Genomic DNA, 16,283 nt, shown 5'->3' on the forward strand with positions numbered 1-16,283 from the left:
ATTCTTGAAGCTGTGGGGTGTCTCATCGTCATCTGTCTGCGTTACGACCAAGAGAGCATTTAAAACTGGAGGCGACATTCCTGTCCGTTTCCTTAATAGCAAAATTTTTTCCTAAATTCAAATTTAAATGAGATATCTGAAGCCAAATACCAGAACACCATTCTGGCAGTTAGACTCTAGCAGTGTAGCAGTGAACAAAGTGACAACGAAACTAGAGTTCCTGGAAAACTTTATTTTACCCTCGCCAATCGTAATTCCACCAGTTTTCCACACTCCTTCATCAACGTCAAATATTACAATTTAAATTCTGTGGTGTAGCTTCCCAGTGTCCATTTTTCGGATACTTGAAACGTGTGTACAAACATCAAGATTTACAATTTAAATATTATTATTTTCAGTTAGTTCAATTATTCTTTCAATCAAATAATATCGATATAGTTTCTGATTTCCTCTGCCCTATACCCTTAAAAAAAATAATCCACTCCCATAGATTTGTATAATTTTACATTCAAACAGTGAATTTTAAACCAGTTCAGTTCTACTCATTTAAATGTGTGCGGTACACAGTACAGCTGCCCTAAAAGAAAACTTGTCTTTACCAACCAATGTTAAATTACTATAAAACGGGGACAAATTAACTCAGAGTTGCAAATTAAAAGCAGGATTTTAATAGAAAACAACGTCAGTGAATATATATCCCATTATTTTCTGCCCACATAATTAATTTCGTATTGTTTCTTGGAATATATCTGACACGAAACGTCCCCGTCATAAGTGAAACAGTTGACAAACTATGTGAAAAATAATTTAATGGACTCCTACAAAAAATAAGAAATAAAAGCTAGAAGAAAACAAAGTGAAAGGAAGACAAATGAAGATTTGTAGCCTGCTATATAGTAACAGCGCATTTTACCACCAGACGTACATAAATGACTAAATATAAGGATATGAATTCTGCAGTATTTCGTATATAAATGTCTGCATTAAACAGAAGTCGAAAAAATGGCTTTGTCTCCTTGGAATAACACTACAACCAGGAGTCACTAAATGCCATTATGGTGCAGCAGTGAATATCTACAAATATAGTGGAATTTTAGAGTCCTACCTTATCGAGGAACAGTCTTTTGTTCATGGCGGCGAGGGCTGCAGCAGCCCCCTGGTGGTCAGTGAATTCCACGAACGCGTACGGATCATTTCCCGGCTGTAAAGGAAGCACAAGACATTCAGCTGTTTGACTACTTCAGATTATCAATATTACAGGGCTAATGTACTGAGCGTCACCATGGGTTTCCTCAAGCCATCAGGCAAATGCTGGAGGTAGTACCAAAGGCCATGGTCGCCTCCTTACACATCCGTTCCGTATATTCACCCTAGGATTCAACGCTACGGAACATGTGAAGTAGAAAACGAATCATTAAATATGCCAAGAGTAAAAATGAATATATATAATCTGATCTACAAAAACTGCATAAAACTGTATAAACAGTTCTTAATAAGAACAGAAACAGCGACAATGTACGTACAAAATGAATAAAAGTATAGAAGATTTCTTTAAACCACACAAGAAGCAATTTTAATAAAGAAAATACTTCAATGCATGTAACTGCTTTAATTGATTATATTTCGACTGACAAGGAGATAAGAACAAACCTCTACGATATTTAGGGGAGAAAGCGAATCATAAACATTCAGTAAATGAGTTACAAGCATTTATAATGGCACAAACATGAGATGGCATCAGATGGACATGATCCTTCATTACAGGTCCACTTTATTCACTTAGAACAGAAACAACTTGTACAAATCAGACTATTTTGCAAAAGAATTTTGTATATTTTCATTATTTTCCTTTTGGAAATCAATTAACAGCTTAAAAGTGTTCTAATTGGCCACATAAATATTACACGACAATTAGCAGTAAGCCTGGTTCAGGGGATTTGTACACATTTACTTTGAAAACCCACGATCAAATGCATTTTGAGGTTGTGTTTATCGAAAAACAAAACAGAAACACTATGGCATTAGCAATGCGAGTGTGGTCACATGACATGGCAATTACCTAATTAAACAGACGCAAGGTTTTAACTAAAACTGCCCTGCAAGAAATATACATGGCTTCATTAGTCAATCTGGCGAGTACTGCAGAGTTAACCACAATTAAAAATACAGAACCTGAAAGCATTAATTGCGTAGCTGGGGCCAGATGTGAACAAAACCTGAAACATACGCAGCCACTTCGTTAAATGGCAATTAGACGTGTTCATAACAGCACAAAATTAGATCACACAAAAATGGTATTTAGTTTTTAATATTTCTAAAAATACCTACAACAAATTAACGGAGTAATTGATTTACTATCGAATAATAAAATAAAAGGTAATGAAATACTAATTACCCAACGAACTCCCTGAGTGACTTGTAAACAAACTTTATTACGTAAACACATATTTGATATGGCGAAAATCGTTCTCGAGAAGCTGATAGTTATTCAGCTGATTAAGAAATTCCTTGGTTTTATTAACCTAAAGTTCATGACAGTTGTCACAAAAGTTCTGCATGTTCTGCAAAAATCATCCTCATTAATCAAATAGATATATTATTATACATTATATATAATATATAATATTATATAATGGTACTAACACTGAAGCTCGGTTACTATGTAATTATATTATTCTCAGCTCTCTATTATCAAACAACGTTTTTTCTTAATTCCTCATATAAAATCAGTGGCAATTCATAGTTTTATCAGGGGTTGGACACAAGAAAATAAATTTTAAAACAAAGTTTCATGAAGCACCTCAATAAGAATCTGTTAAATTTGCCAAAAAACCCAGCATTTTAAGAAAATGTGGTTTCATGCTAACATCGGACAGTTAAAGAAATTGGGTCTGAACAAGCTGAATATACGGTAAGATGGTCTTCTGCAAATAACACAATGAAACTTCCGATTAGATGGGAACAGGCTTCCCTCACTCGCAAATTACCAACATAAATATTATACTGCAATTGTATGAAGTACGTCCGACATTGCAGCCAACTGGCGAAACGCTGTGTGTTCCAAATACGTTTCAGACACGGAAGAGTTTCCAGTGTAATGGCATAACAAATGACCACTGTCACGAACCTTTTGAGAATCGTTTAATTATTATCATCAGCTCAAATAAGACTCTGTAACGTGTAATTAGTTTTTATTAACTAATTGGGAAGACCGACACATATAGCAAAAATCACGAACAGCGTCACTCAAAAACGTCGACTCTACATAGTGGCGAGCTGAAACACAAAGCGAAATCAGCAGCTCCCGGCCGGTGAACGGTGTCCGAGGGACATGTCAGCGCGCTGTTTTTGCAGTATTGACGGCTGGAGCTGCCGACACAATGCAATCATCAATTCTGCGAGTCGAAACCCAATAGCCAACCAATATGTTCTTGTTACCCACACATTGGCAGGCCTGTATCAGTCAGGGTAATACGAAATTGCAAAGTGCCTGGAATCCAGCCATGAGAACAGGGTCGCTTTACAGCAATGGCGGGCCCTGGCAAAATACGCTTACTACTAAGTCCTCAATGTCTGTGCAGTTGACGACATTGCATTCTGGCCGTGTGGCCGCGATTTCTCACATTTACTACTCGCGCTCCTGACGTCCAAGAGCACAACGCGGAATTATGTGGCAGTCGGAAGTAGGGGCCCTGGGCATCTGCCCACTTTTACCACTAGAAAAGCAACCGTGCACGAGACCACGATTCAACTCACGCAACAACGCAGTAATCTCATGAGATATGACAGACATCGCGTGCTACATGTGTCATTACACTTATCATTTCTCGTCTTTCAATATGACCTTCCTATAATGAAAGGGGGTAAGGAATACGAAACGCAAAAAAGATTCAGCACGTAACTCAGGATAAAACATAAATTGCTGTATCGACATTACACGTAATGTGGTTAAATATAATTTTGGTTTCGAGTTAATTTCCTTCTATGTTGAAAGTCGCGAAGAGGAAGTGTAGTTAAATCTTGAAATCTATCAGGAATAGGCGTCGAGAAACTCCAACATTTATTATGGAACATCACACAATGAACAATTGCAGACGATAAACAGTAGATACATTACTCTGATACCACGCGTCTGTCGTCTTCCGTACCTTGGCCTAATGCACAGAGTTCAAGCACTATATAAAGTCCACTCAGTTTGCCCCAACACGAACCTGGCCTTCGTCCAAAACACCCTTCAAAAGAAACACTTTTCAGAAGCAAGGGGAGGACTTTTATCTATAATTTATTGCGTAAATCCTAACCACGATTATAAATATAAAATATTAAATGCTATCATTTCGTGGCGAGATGCCAACACTATTTTAATTTACTGTTTCCCTGATTGTTACGTGGCATCAAAAGGAATGTAGGTCTAAACATCAAACATTTTTATCGATAAAGTGAAAGCTTTGTTCGCACTAGCAGACCGCAAATGGTAAAAATATACAGGTACTGACACTTGCCTTTGAGATTGTCCTGAAACTTGTAAAATAAATGTCAACAAAAAGCAAATATACAAGAATATGGAATACAGAGTTTCTTTTTATTGTATGGATATTACTGAAATAGCACTTTATCTTCGTATGACAGTTTTTAACTACCTTGAAAAAATATGAACATGAAGACCAAGCAAATACACAAATCGGAAAAAAGGTATTTGAAAAATGAACGTACTCAGCGAAAACAAATTCATCTTTCCACTCATATTATAGCATAAACACATCGAGACATATAACTCGTATTTATATAACCCACATTTATGACCAAGTGTTATAATCCGTTCCCTTCTAAACTGACAACAAACATCACGAAAGATTTCCGGTTGAGATATTTCATATCTATAGTTAGATTTATAAACAATTCACATTAATTCATGAAACTGGAAATTACTTTCGGCTCTTCTCCGTTCAGAGTGGATTTTATCCAAACTCATATTTCAGACACGTACAGCATACACTTGTGGCTTGGAAAAGATATGACAAGTGTCTTATTTGTTATCCACTGGCAAAACATAAAAGCCTAAGTTTCATACTTGAGAGGGCAATGAATGGAAATGTTACCAGAGGACCAGAAACGAACAGTGACTACATGAATAAAACCCGGCAGTGGCTGCAGACTACTGAATATTCAAGGCTTTCCTCCGCCCTTCTTTTATCTAAACTGCATTCCCTCACTTCCGATGCGGAAAAAAATTTTCGCTTTTGAGTTTCACTTTTTTATGTCCTATCTGCCTAGCTTATAATCCGATTCAGGGATTGAGTATTGTCTTGGTACAGAATTAAGCTCCATTGTCGTTTGCATTCAAACGATACTGTTCGAATCCACCTTGACTCTACTGCCATCTCCCATCAAATCCAGCAACACAGCTCCTAGTCTTTAGACCAGTGGTATTCAACCTGGGGTACGCGTATCCCCGGGGGTACGCAAAGACATCTTAGGGGGTACGTGAAATTTAAAAAAAAAATTATGATAAGCACTGAATAATCAGGGCCAGACTTAATACATTATATTTTATGTAATTCATTTAATTTATTTTAGATGTAGATTATATACTATGTATAACTTGAATTATACACCAACAACTTTGGGGGTACGCGAAAAAAAAGGTTGAATACCACTGCTTTAGACCCCGAGAAAATGTCCACAAAGTTGGTGCAAGAAAGACATTTTATGCGTAGAAGTCGGAGGAGCTTACGTCTGGTCTACTGTGTGGCCACCGATGACCTGCTCGCCATAGATGCGGACAGAAATGCCCACCCAACAGGCCGGACATAAACCCCTGCGACTCCTTCCTTTGTGGTTACCTTAAAGGAAAAAATGTTTCTAAAGAAACAGCCTCAATAACGCAACATATTTTCGCTTTTACACTTTATAGGGCACTGATACGATGATGTATCGATAGTTACAGACGTTATACATCATCGATAAAAATAAGGACACACAAAATGCAAACAGAAGTACGTGGAAAAGATCGTTTGAAAGAGTCAACTTAGATGACCGAGAAAGAGATGAAAGAATAATATTAAAATGGATCTTTAAAATAAGGAATAGTTGAGCCAGTAAAATTACTGACTACTTTCTGGACGACACGACTCCCATTATGGCGCCTACACGTCAATCAAGCAACTACACAATTATAGACCTACATGACTCTTCTGCAGTAAAATGCTGGACTACAGGCCTATTATAGCCTGAATCGACGTGGATAATGTGTTCTGTGCTTTGTTTCTTTGGTGAAACCTTATCGTGAAAGAAAGGAAAAGAGGAAGCGATGAAAAGGTGTCGAGGGTGTAATTTAAGCAAGGACAGAAGTTGTCGAACTGAAGAGATTCGCTTTTTATCTCGAAACCTAATAGCAAAGTAAAGGATTCAGGTTTATTACTACAGCCATATGCGAGCTTTTAGAAGGAATGATGTAGTTTAATCAGAAGACAGAAGCTGTTTCGTTCAGTAATCATCCATTAAGCTTTTCTTTTCAAAACAGTTAATCCCATCCATTATGTAATTTCCTCCAGTCTCTATTCGTTAAGGTAACAGTCCTCGACATAAAAATCGAACGAGATAGTCGTGCATTAGTGTGTCTATAATGCAGCACATACGTCATATTCGGGGAGAGACCAACATAAGAAAACACACTTCAATGACGATCGAGAAGGAAAGCATGGTTTCTTCGGTATCACAAAAAGCCTGAACGCAAATATCCAGACATCTGTCTTCAAATAATGACCTTTACTCTGAGACCAGCCAAGTGCTGGGTCACAGATAAACTGAGCGGTCTATGCTCTGTAGCAAATTTTATGTTCGATAAGCTCTGACCTTCTTACGGTGACTAGTATGAAAATTACTGTCTTCTGAAATGTTGCAACATGTAGTCTGGTAGATACTGACCGACATTTCAGAGGTGCTGATGATGGAGGCTCTAAGCTACTCCGAAACGTCGGTCAATATCGACAGACTACACGGTGTAACATCCCAGAGGACAATCATTTCATTAATTTCATAGTTTTTTTTCTTTTATAAGAATGTAAGACTTTTGGGAGATGGGAAGAAGAAAAATATAAAATATTAAGGAAATAGGGAGCAAGGCAGCGAAGAAGTTGTATATATTTATATACCATGTCCAAGAAACAGTTGCTCAATACAAAAGTCTACGAATATTTAACAGGAACAGCAAACACTGAAATGTAATGCTTTGTAGCCACAAGTGAATCGTAACTTTGCCTGTTGAATACGGATATTCACACAAAAAATAAAGTGTCTTCCCACTGAAAATTCTTGTCTGCCTGTCTTCCAGCATAGCAAGTAGCTGCTCGAGCCCCTGGAGGCAGGCAACACCGCAACACGATTTCCATGACAATGCACATGTACTGGTGATGCATGCAGATGGGCAGGCCAGACATGCATACAGGCGGATGTGTGATGTTTTGACAGTCAAAGTGTGAAACGTATCTCCCAACTAAGTCACCCACCACCCAACTCATCCAGCGTCATGCAGGCATACTCTGCATTTCACATGGGAGCCTACAAGATGGTGATTTGCAACTCTTCACTTGCAACGACAATGGATAGGAAGCAAATATTAAAACATGTTTAAATAGCACCACTGTGAGAATGTGCACTAAACTCGCCTTCCTCAGTACAGGGCCCAATGGCAGACTCTTGTGAGGACAGTAATATTCTCCAGGTTCCATAAAAGACGGTATCATGTACGAACAGTTAGTAATTACAATAAACCATTATCTACAGAAATAATTCTCATGGCCTCGAATGTCTTCCGGGTTCTTGCACCGAATATCTGGTAAAAAATTAAAAGACGTTTCGGATGTCCACGCTTCCTCCACTATCAGGGCCAAGCGACTTTACGTGAGGATCAAATATACTCTATACTATAAATCCACACATGTAATAACCTACTTTGATCATCTCTGCCAACAACATATTTTATCTGAAATAAATTAACAAACGGAACGCAAATGTAATAAAAAAATTTGAAAACTCTATTACAAAATTTATTGCAGTGTTGTACAGGGGCTTTGAGACCAGAGGTGCAGGGCAATTTACTTATTTGTGCTTTTATAACCACCCATAGATCTTCCCGTGGCACTACCAATCCAGGGAGGGGAATATTCAACTGAGACGTCATCCCAGCGGAACAAAATACATGTACCCATCTCCTGATATAGTACGCAGTCGATGTCCATCCATTATCACACATTTGGGCTCGAAATCTATCTGACAGACTAGAAGCAATGAGATGGAACGCAGGGTGTGTCTATTATGTCCATGTAATAGGATTGTTTTACCCCCTTCGCAGTCATCCCCCACTGAAACGATTATAATGGAGGAAGGATAAAACAAAAGCCGATATGTATTAGGCAGAAGGATTGCCTAGTGTACCCTAATGTCTTATCGGATTGGCGATAACTACATGCTGTAGTCAATACATCGCAGACGACGTGGAGTGGTACTCGGTCATTGCAGGAGAATGGCTCTGTGTTCTGCGGCCCCAGTTTCAGACGGGTACCTACGAACAGAATTAGTATTTAACACTTCATCTGACCGTTTCGCCCTGGTGATGAAGGCAGTAATGACCTCTGAAACGTCGGTAAACTTCTATCACGGCGCTACAACCCAGAAGAAAGCTAATAAAGATAAAGAGGCCTACTTATAAGATTGTACTATCATATAGAAGCTAAGTACAAGTAAATACTACGATATTGTGCTTATTTTTTATCCTCAAGAAACGTTTCACTTTACCACCAACCCCGCTCTTACGCCAGTATTGGTGGCGTTGCTCTAACGGGGGTTGACTGTGGTTAAAAGCGAGTTACCTAAGTTTTTACTTGGACGCATAGTTACTGAGTCAGTGGTTTAATTGGTCAGCGAGCTATAAAGAAAGTTAGCTGACATGTTAGCGAGGTAGGCCTAGCTATTTAAAAGAAAACCTTCAGCGAGGTCTTTGCTTAGCTTGATGAAAATTTCATTAGTTAGTTATTTACTCCATCTAGACTGTACATTAGCTAGCAAGTTATGAGTTTGATAACAAACCAGCAACAGAGATTAAAAGAATTGTCAGTCAGTAACCTGGAGGTCCCGAGGTCATTCCTCGGTTATTCGTCTCATTGAGTTTCCATGCATAACTGAGCCCTTATCCAGCTTATTCTGCGCCCTGAGCTGAGTAACTTCGACAAGGGGGAACCACTGGGTAATAATATAGGTCAAGTGACTGTCCAGTGCATCAGATGATGTGTTAATTATTCTTAGTTCAATGACATCCAAACACAATACAGTATTTCACGAAACGTAGTAGCATAGTTGTTTCCAGTTTAAAAAAAATTCCAGTTTGTTACATACGTCCATTATCGTGAATGCATTTTCTATTGCACGGTGTTTTCCTAGCAACACTTCTTTATATCCCGTGATAAGAACGTATGTATCGCCATTTTTCCTAATTTTGTTTCGCTGTACTTCTCAAGGTAGATCTGCCAGCAGTGAAATTACAGAAGATTTCATCAAGAATGGGAAGAGCGTACCTGTTCTCTGAAGTCTTCTGGAATTCGATGCAGCCAACCCAAATATTCCGCTGAACATGTGGAAGCATGTAGCGTTACAACTCTGCACAGTATCGACTGCTTGCCGTTTAAGAGCGCATCCAACCGTGAGGACCGTACACAGACTGAGATAGCAGTCTCTCATACGAACACTAAGCAACTGACTTTCTAAACTCAGACATTAATCAAATAGGGTATCAAAAGGGACATGTATACATAATTAAGTAAAAAGCCGTCCCGCTACACGCTTATGCAGGCGCTTGGGAGGAGAGTGGTATAGCTCCTAATCATTCTTGACCTCGGCATTAGATGGGGGTGAGTGGCACAATGAAGTAATTTAATTAAATATCTAAATTAACTTAAATAAATTAATAAATTAACAAAACCTAGTAAATAAAAACAATATTAAGTTAATTAATTAATTCTTCCTGCTAACAAAGTAAATTCAGTAAATAAATAAGTCAGCTATCTGAACCAAATAACGAACTAAAGGCGAATGACTAACTAAATCAAATAACACAGATCTGTAGGTAGGAACCAACGTTCCGGAGAAATATACTGTCTACAATTTAATGCTGGGAAGTGGGAGGAGTGGGGGTTATAAAGGGAAGGCTGATTGGGTGAGCCAATCAGAGACGATGAATAAACGGAAAGGATGGGACAATGATCAAAAGCGTAATCATCTTTGAATTTCATTCGACTCTACATGAACTGTGCAGTTTAAACACGGTCATTAAACGACCTGACAATTGATTCAGGGTGAGAGATCTTCCATAAGGAGCTGACATATATAGGTTCTTGGTTATTCAAGAAATTCTGTTTCCATGGAACACGATGGTTCGTCACAGACACCTTTTGGAATCGTCACTACACATAACGCCAAGTAAGCTCTATCCAATTTCCCTCCCAAAATGAAAAGATGAAACAAAAACTAAAAAACAGTGAAAATAAAGACGGCTATAAATAAACTAAGGAAGACAAAGAAGGGCAGAGATGGTGTTTGTGCACTCCTGGACAGCTAATCCATCCCTTATTCCACATGTGCACAAGTGATGATGGTGTGTAGCGTCTGTTGTCATGGCAACAGGCACTGGTGTCTGTGTAAAACGAGTTTATGGACGCCAGACGAGATAATGCACATTCTCCTCCATTCAACCATTTTAGCGCGGCTTAACCGCAAATACTACGTCCATGGAACCATTTTACTTTACAGCCCACAAAATGAGGGCCAATTTTACGAAAGAAAGCTAAGACTTGAATATTTTCAAAACATTAAAATTATATTATACCGACAAAAAATTATCTGCTTGGAAGGATAAACATATATAGTCGCAAAAGCGTTATTTTCAAGCTGTGCTATTTCAAAAGCTATTAAAACACTTGCCATTCGTGTGGCGAATTTTAGGGTTCAGAAAAATTATAGAATGCAGGTCCTAAACCGCTCATACTAGTAGTGCAGGGCGAACCGGAAGTAATCGGTGTGAGAATTAATCCGTCCCTTGGTGATGTTCAAATATAAATAAACACGAATCTCTACCAATATTTACGTTTCTAAATATTAGTCCTATATTTCCATACCAAGCGCTTAGAACAAGACCAGCACAAGATATTTCAATAGGTCGTGCGGGACTGCATAACATAAGAAACCGGGAGGCACTGAACATTCACTCCGTATATTTTCCCATTACTGTGTTCTGCGGTAGCTGCTAAGTTTACGCAAACACCAGTTTCAGATCGGGTGCTGGATGGCAGTGAAGAGCAAGGAGAAGAAGAAACCTGCGTGCGTGCGTGCGTGAGTGTGTGTGTTTTCCCACAGTTCCCCTCGTGAGGAAGTCGTGTTTCCATTCCATCAGCGCCTCCTTGCTTCGCCTCCAATCATCTCCAGCGTCAGGACGGACTGGCTCTTTGAAGAAACAGCAACACATTCTCACTTTGGCTGACCAGCCTGGCTGTCCAACTGAAGTTTAAAATTGTCCGTTAAAAGTAGGCGGGGACAATTTGATGATAAAAATGAAGTTTAAATATCTTACATTTATAGCAGCTATAGAGCATAATACTGTAAAATAACGGATAGTTTGTAAGTCAGTTAATGATTTTGGCGTAAATGCAGAGACAAGTTAGTATCGAACGAATTGAAAGTATGTAAGTATGAAATCAGAAATGGTCTTTGTACTCCAATATTCGTCTGAGGGACTGACCAAACACCTAAAATAATAACAAAACCAGGTTTACCGGCTACGATTTTGAAAATGTTACTTCTTTCACATTTTCATCCTCTAAATAAAAATAAATCCTTTTAAAGCCGCAAATAACATTCTGTTCCAAATCTGTTCTTAGTTTCATCTTCACTGCAGGGCAAGTAAACGCTCCTACCAGTCTCAGATTCTCTTTTAGACTTCCTCTCTCTCTCTTCGCTCAGTAGGACTTCAATTCCATGTCATCTTCGGTAATCCACCTTTGCTAATTCGACACACACGTTCCTTCCGCATGTTTATACGACTAATCTGCCCAACTTCATTATCGATCTTAAGTTTCAAACCATTTTTTAACCTCGCCGTGTAAAATTCTCATTCTTGACGCTCGTAACCTTCTTTGGTCTGCTCTAACATTTGCTATAATTCAAATTAACTTACGTTACTGACATAGTTTTACCACACTGCTAAAAAAAATTAACTCTCACTCTCTCTCTCCCCCTCTTTTTCACACACACACACACACACTGTAAATATTTTTTATTTCGCAGAAATGCCACCGCAGATAAAAAGTGGTAATTTCGAAGTACGAAGCTTAAATTAACCATATCTTTAATCTTCCTAAACCCGTAGACTTAGACTTGAACTCTACAAGCCTTGCCTTTCATTAATTAGGGTAAAATTCATAAAAACGTTACCCTCATTATATAGCCTGTTATCACATCAACCAAACGCACGGCTGTCTGTAATCACAGGAAGTAACTGCACTGCCTGCGCAAACTTCATCGCTACCAACTTGACGCGACTCTTTAATTACATGAACTCCAGATATCTGCTTCTGTTGTTTCCTAAACATGAAGTCTCAATTAGATTCCGAATAACACGCTCCATTCAACACTTTGGTGTTTCTGTTAGCAAAGCTGAGAGGCAGCATGTGGGGCTGCTGAAGATGGAGGCATTATGCTCCTCGTAAACCTTGGCACCTCAACATCGACAAAACCACATCGCATCGCTGGGGTTCCAGAACATTTCTCGTTTTTCTGTCCTTCCTGTTTTGAATTATTCCATTCTTTCCTCTTATTTATCTATCATTTTCTCTTTCACCTCTTCTTGATCCTGGACATGTTTCGTCTTCCGATATCACATATAAGTCATTTCTTCACACACCTCGTTCTAACAGACACTAATGGCACATATCTGACTTGGATCCGTGACGGTATACAACACTTAACTGTCTCCATAGATCACAGTCCTTCTTGAAAAGCTGATAGTCGCTCAACTAGTCAATAAATTCATGCAACGTCTTCTTTCTCTTGGGTACAAACATTCTCTTCTCGACGTACGCTCTTCATTCAGAATAAGGACCCATATTCCTGCTGTATTTTAAGGTATTCTTCAGTGAAGTGGAAAGATAATCTACGATTGGACGTAATCAATATCCACCGCAGTGTGTATATTCTCATAAGTTTTGTCAATAACAGTAGTTACGATGAAAATCTAAATATTGTGAATGTCTATTATATATTCTGAAGGGCGTGGGAACATCGTACTGTCAAAGCAATCGCGCAAAGGAACTGGGGAACAGATCAGAATTATCCGTCGCATGTCATATTGATACGGTTAAATACAAAGTCTAAGCACAAAAGGTACTTCAAAGCACGCGTTGAAGCATGAAGCTCGTCTAAACAATATTTTAAAAACCAGTTTATCTCTCAAAGAAAACATAACACGTCCGCGTTACAAAGATCAAATGGATAATGCTCTTTATACCGAAAATCATAAAAACTTACAAATACTCTTTGTGGGCGAAATGCAGAGTTACTGATGGTTAAAGCAGGTGGAGCATATAGCTACCGCTGAATTTTAAAGGGTCAGGCTATGCAAGCGATGTCTCCTTAAAAAAGCACTGTCGTTTCATCTAATGTCTGGGAACAATAAAAGAAACTTGTCACGTAATTTCTCAACAGTTACACGTGACTGTGGCTTCTTACTAATAGAAATTATACGTTCTCGTGGAAATTCACTAACAGACGAAAAATTAAAAGCCAGCATGTAAAGTTTTAAATTCCACTGAGTAGACAGAGGTTATGTCCGTGCATTCTAAACTTTTGAACAGGATGGATGTCTGATTTCTGAGTTCTCTTACGTCGCTGTTTCACCTTCAGGAGTTACATGCTCCCGAATTACATTAAAGAAGACAGAAAATGATGAACAGATGTAGGGTATAGAAGGAGAATTTTGTGGTCTATTTCAAGATACTGTCCTGTAATTTGAGTGGGGAGACTGAGAAAAAGCACGTGAAGCACTATCAGGACAGCCTGCCTCAGAGCAAGATTCGAACCTTGGCTACCTGACACACAGTCGACTGGACCAGAGCGTCAGCCGTTGACGTTCCGACGCTGGTCCCCGCCCGCGCTTAGAGAAGCTGCAATTCCGTCGCCCTAAGCTTGTCTTACGGCTTCAGGATTAGCACCAAGCAATCGACTGCATCTTCCCCGAAGCTGATTACAACTCCCTCCGTTCCTCTAGTATGGCGGAGCCCTGCAAACCACGACAGGTTTGGTCTGGTCCACAGCTGGCTGAAATTATTCACGTGAGATCTGAAGTTCTCACGAATCGAGAATGAAGATGGCTGCCTTCTCAGATGTTGCGCCCTGTGCTGTGGAAGAAGTCTACGGACGTTTCAAAGGCGCGCTTATGGAGGCGGCAGCAAGCATATCTGAAACGCCGGTAAAGTTCTAGCACATGTCACATCCCAGAAGACGGTCATCTTCAAAATGATTCACGATTTCTCAGCCAACTAAACAGAAACACTAACGTGTGGCAAACCCATCAGCATGACACCAAATAAGCTCGTTGATAGTGCTTTGACCCCGTTTGTACCACTAGTATAATTATTTGTAGCAGATGAAATGATATACGTATTTTCCAACAGTCATCATATCAAAAGCAATGTTATAGCTGATAACGTATCATGGTTAAACTTCACTCACAATGACTATGGAGTGGATACAGAAACAGACACAGAGCGCGTGCGACAATCACATTAGGCGAAATAAAACTGGAAAAATATATATGGTTCAAAGAAGGATTTCTTTTGTACAAAACATTAATAAGTACAATAAAACAAGACATGTTTTCACTAAATTTTGCTTATTTTGACGACGATTTCTCTACTGTATACGTTATACAGAGTGAAATTTCAAGGCAAGTAGGAACAGTCAGTTTGGAACACTGGGATGAAGCTTTCGTGGACGCACACCGACTTCATGGAGGCGCTGTGTAAACCCAAGAAAATTCTCACTCCGGAATTTCTGCTTCTGGAAAACGCAGTAATAAATGCTGACATTATGTACAGCAATGAACAAAGATACGACTAATCAGTGCCGGTTACTGGGACACAATTACCTCTTCGAGACAGAAGCTGACACAATTAATAAAATGGAGACAGGCCGTAAAGTACAAAGGGCCAAGGACTGAAGACATCACAATCCCCTCGCCCACAAGAGCACATAGAACTGAATATAACTCTGTCTACGGAAGTGGGATTCTTAGGGAAAACAAAGCGCATGTCAGTCGATTTAATTCAGGACTTGATGACAATATAAATTTCTTATACGATGGGCAGGCATGTATCAAGCCGTCACAATTAAGCACCGCATAAGCCACAGGACCTGGAGATTTCTGATCGGGCAGGAAGTATTAGTCTAAGCAGAGAGCGTAAACGAGACCAACAGAGTGAGGGAGAGAATCTATTACAGAAATAACAGAACGATCTTAGAAAGAAAAAGGTAGAAGCAAATAACAAAATGGAGGAAGAATGGAAGAAAACGGGAAAATGGAGAAATAGTAAGGATGGAGGAACAACAAATAAAAACAGAGAAGAAAGACAATAAAAAGAGAAAGAAAAATATGAATTAAGATTCAATTCTAAAGGGTTTTGACGACGGTTGTTTACACTTAAAATTATTCATTGTCAGGACTTTTTCCATCGTCTGTTCTTTAAAATCACGACGTTTCGGAGGCTGGTTTTGTCTCCGTCTTCAGGTGAGAGGTACCTACTCTGTTGGGTCCGTTAGATAGAGCTAGTCTCTGTCACTGGACGTTTTACACTTAAAATTATTCATTGTCAGGACTTTTTCCATCGTCTGTTCTTTAAAACCACGACGTTTCGGAGGCTGGTTCTGTTTCCGTCTTCAGGTGAGAGGTACCTACTCTGTTGGGTTCCTTAGATAAAGCTAGTCTCTGTCACTGACAATGAATAATTTTAAATGAATTAAGATGTATGATGTAATTTGTTTACAGCTGGGTTATTTTCTCATGGCCCTTAGACTGCACAATTGGGATGGAAAGTTACAGTGAAAACTAAAGAAAGCTACCTCCGAAATCAGTAGTGGAAGGGCAGATTGCGATAATGTACGTATGTATAAATTATCTGGTAACAGACACTGACAGTATTATGCAGTAGTTCTATAATTCGCCACGGCTCTTGTCTTGGTTA

The 16,283-nt window shown here is 39.1% G+C and overlaps 1 protein-coding gene and 1 long non-coding RNA gene across 10 annotated transcripts in view; both read right to left on the reverse strand.

The window, feature by feature from the left end:
* LOC110830226 (nucleolysin TIAR) overlaps nt 1-16,283 on the reverse strand; it is a 907,764-nt gene that overhangs the window by 764,197 nt on the left and 127,284 nt on the right. For all 9 annotated transcript variants that reach the window (XM_087352407.1, XM_087352401.1, XM_087352399.1 and 6 more), the window contains one exon: nt 1,106-1,201. In XM_087352407.1, coding sequence (XP_087208533.1) covers nt 1,106-1,201 — 96 coding nt within the window. The remainder of the gene's footprint in view (nt 1-1,105; nt 1,202-16,283) is intronic.
* On the reverse strand, nt 7,133-9,877 carry LOC147873197 (uncharacterized). The gene is made up of 2 exons (XR_015536094.1): nt 9,573-9,877; nt 7,133-8,563 (listed from the first exon to the last, which is right to left on the reverse strand). It is a non-coding gene; the product is annotated as an uncharacterized LOC147873197 (long non-coding RNA).

This window comes from Zootermopsis nevadensis, unplaced genomic scaffold (assembly GCF_977971745.1).
Source record: "Zootermopsis nevadensis isolate Lab colony 2312 unplaced genomic scaffold, Znev_1.0 Znev_ptg000021l, whole genome shotgun sequence".
Taxonomy (NCBI): Eukaryota; Metazoa; Arthropoda; class Insecta; order Blattodea; family Termopsidae; genus Zootermopsis; species Zootermopsis nevadensis.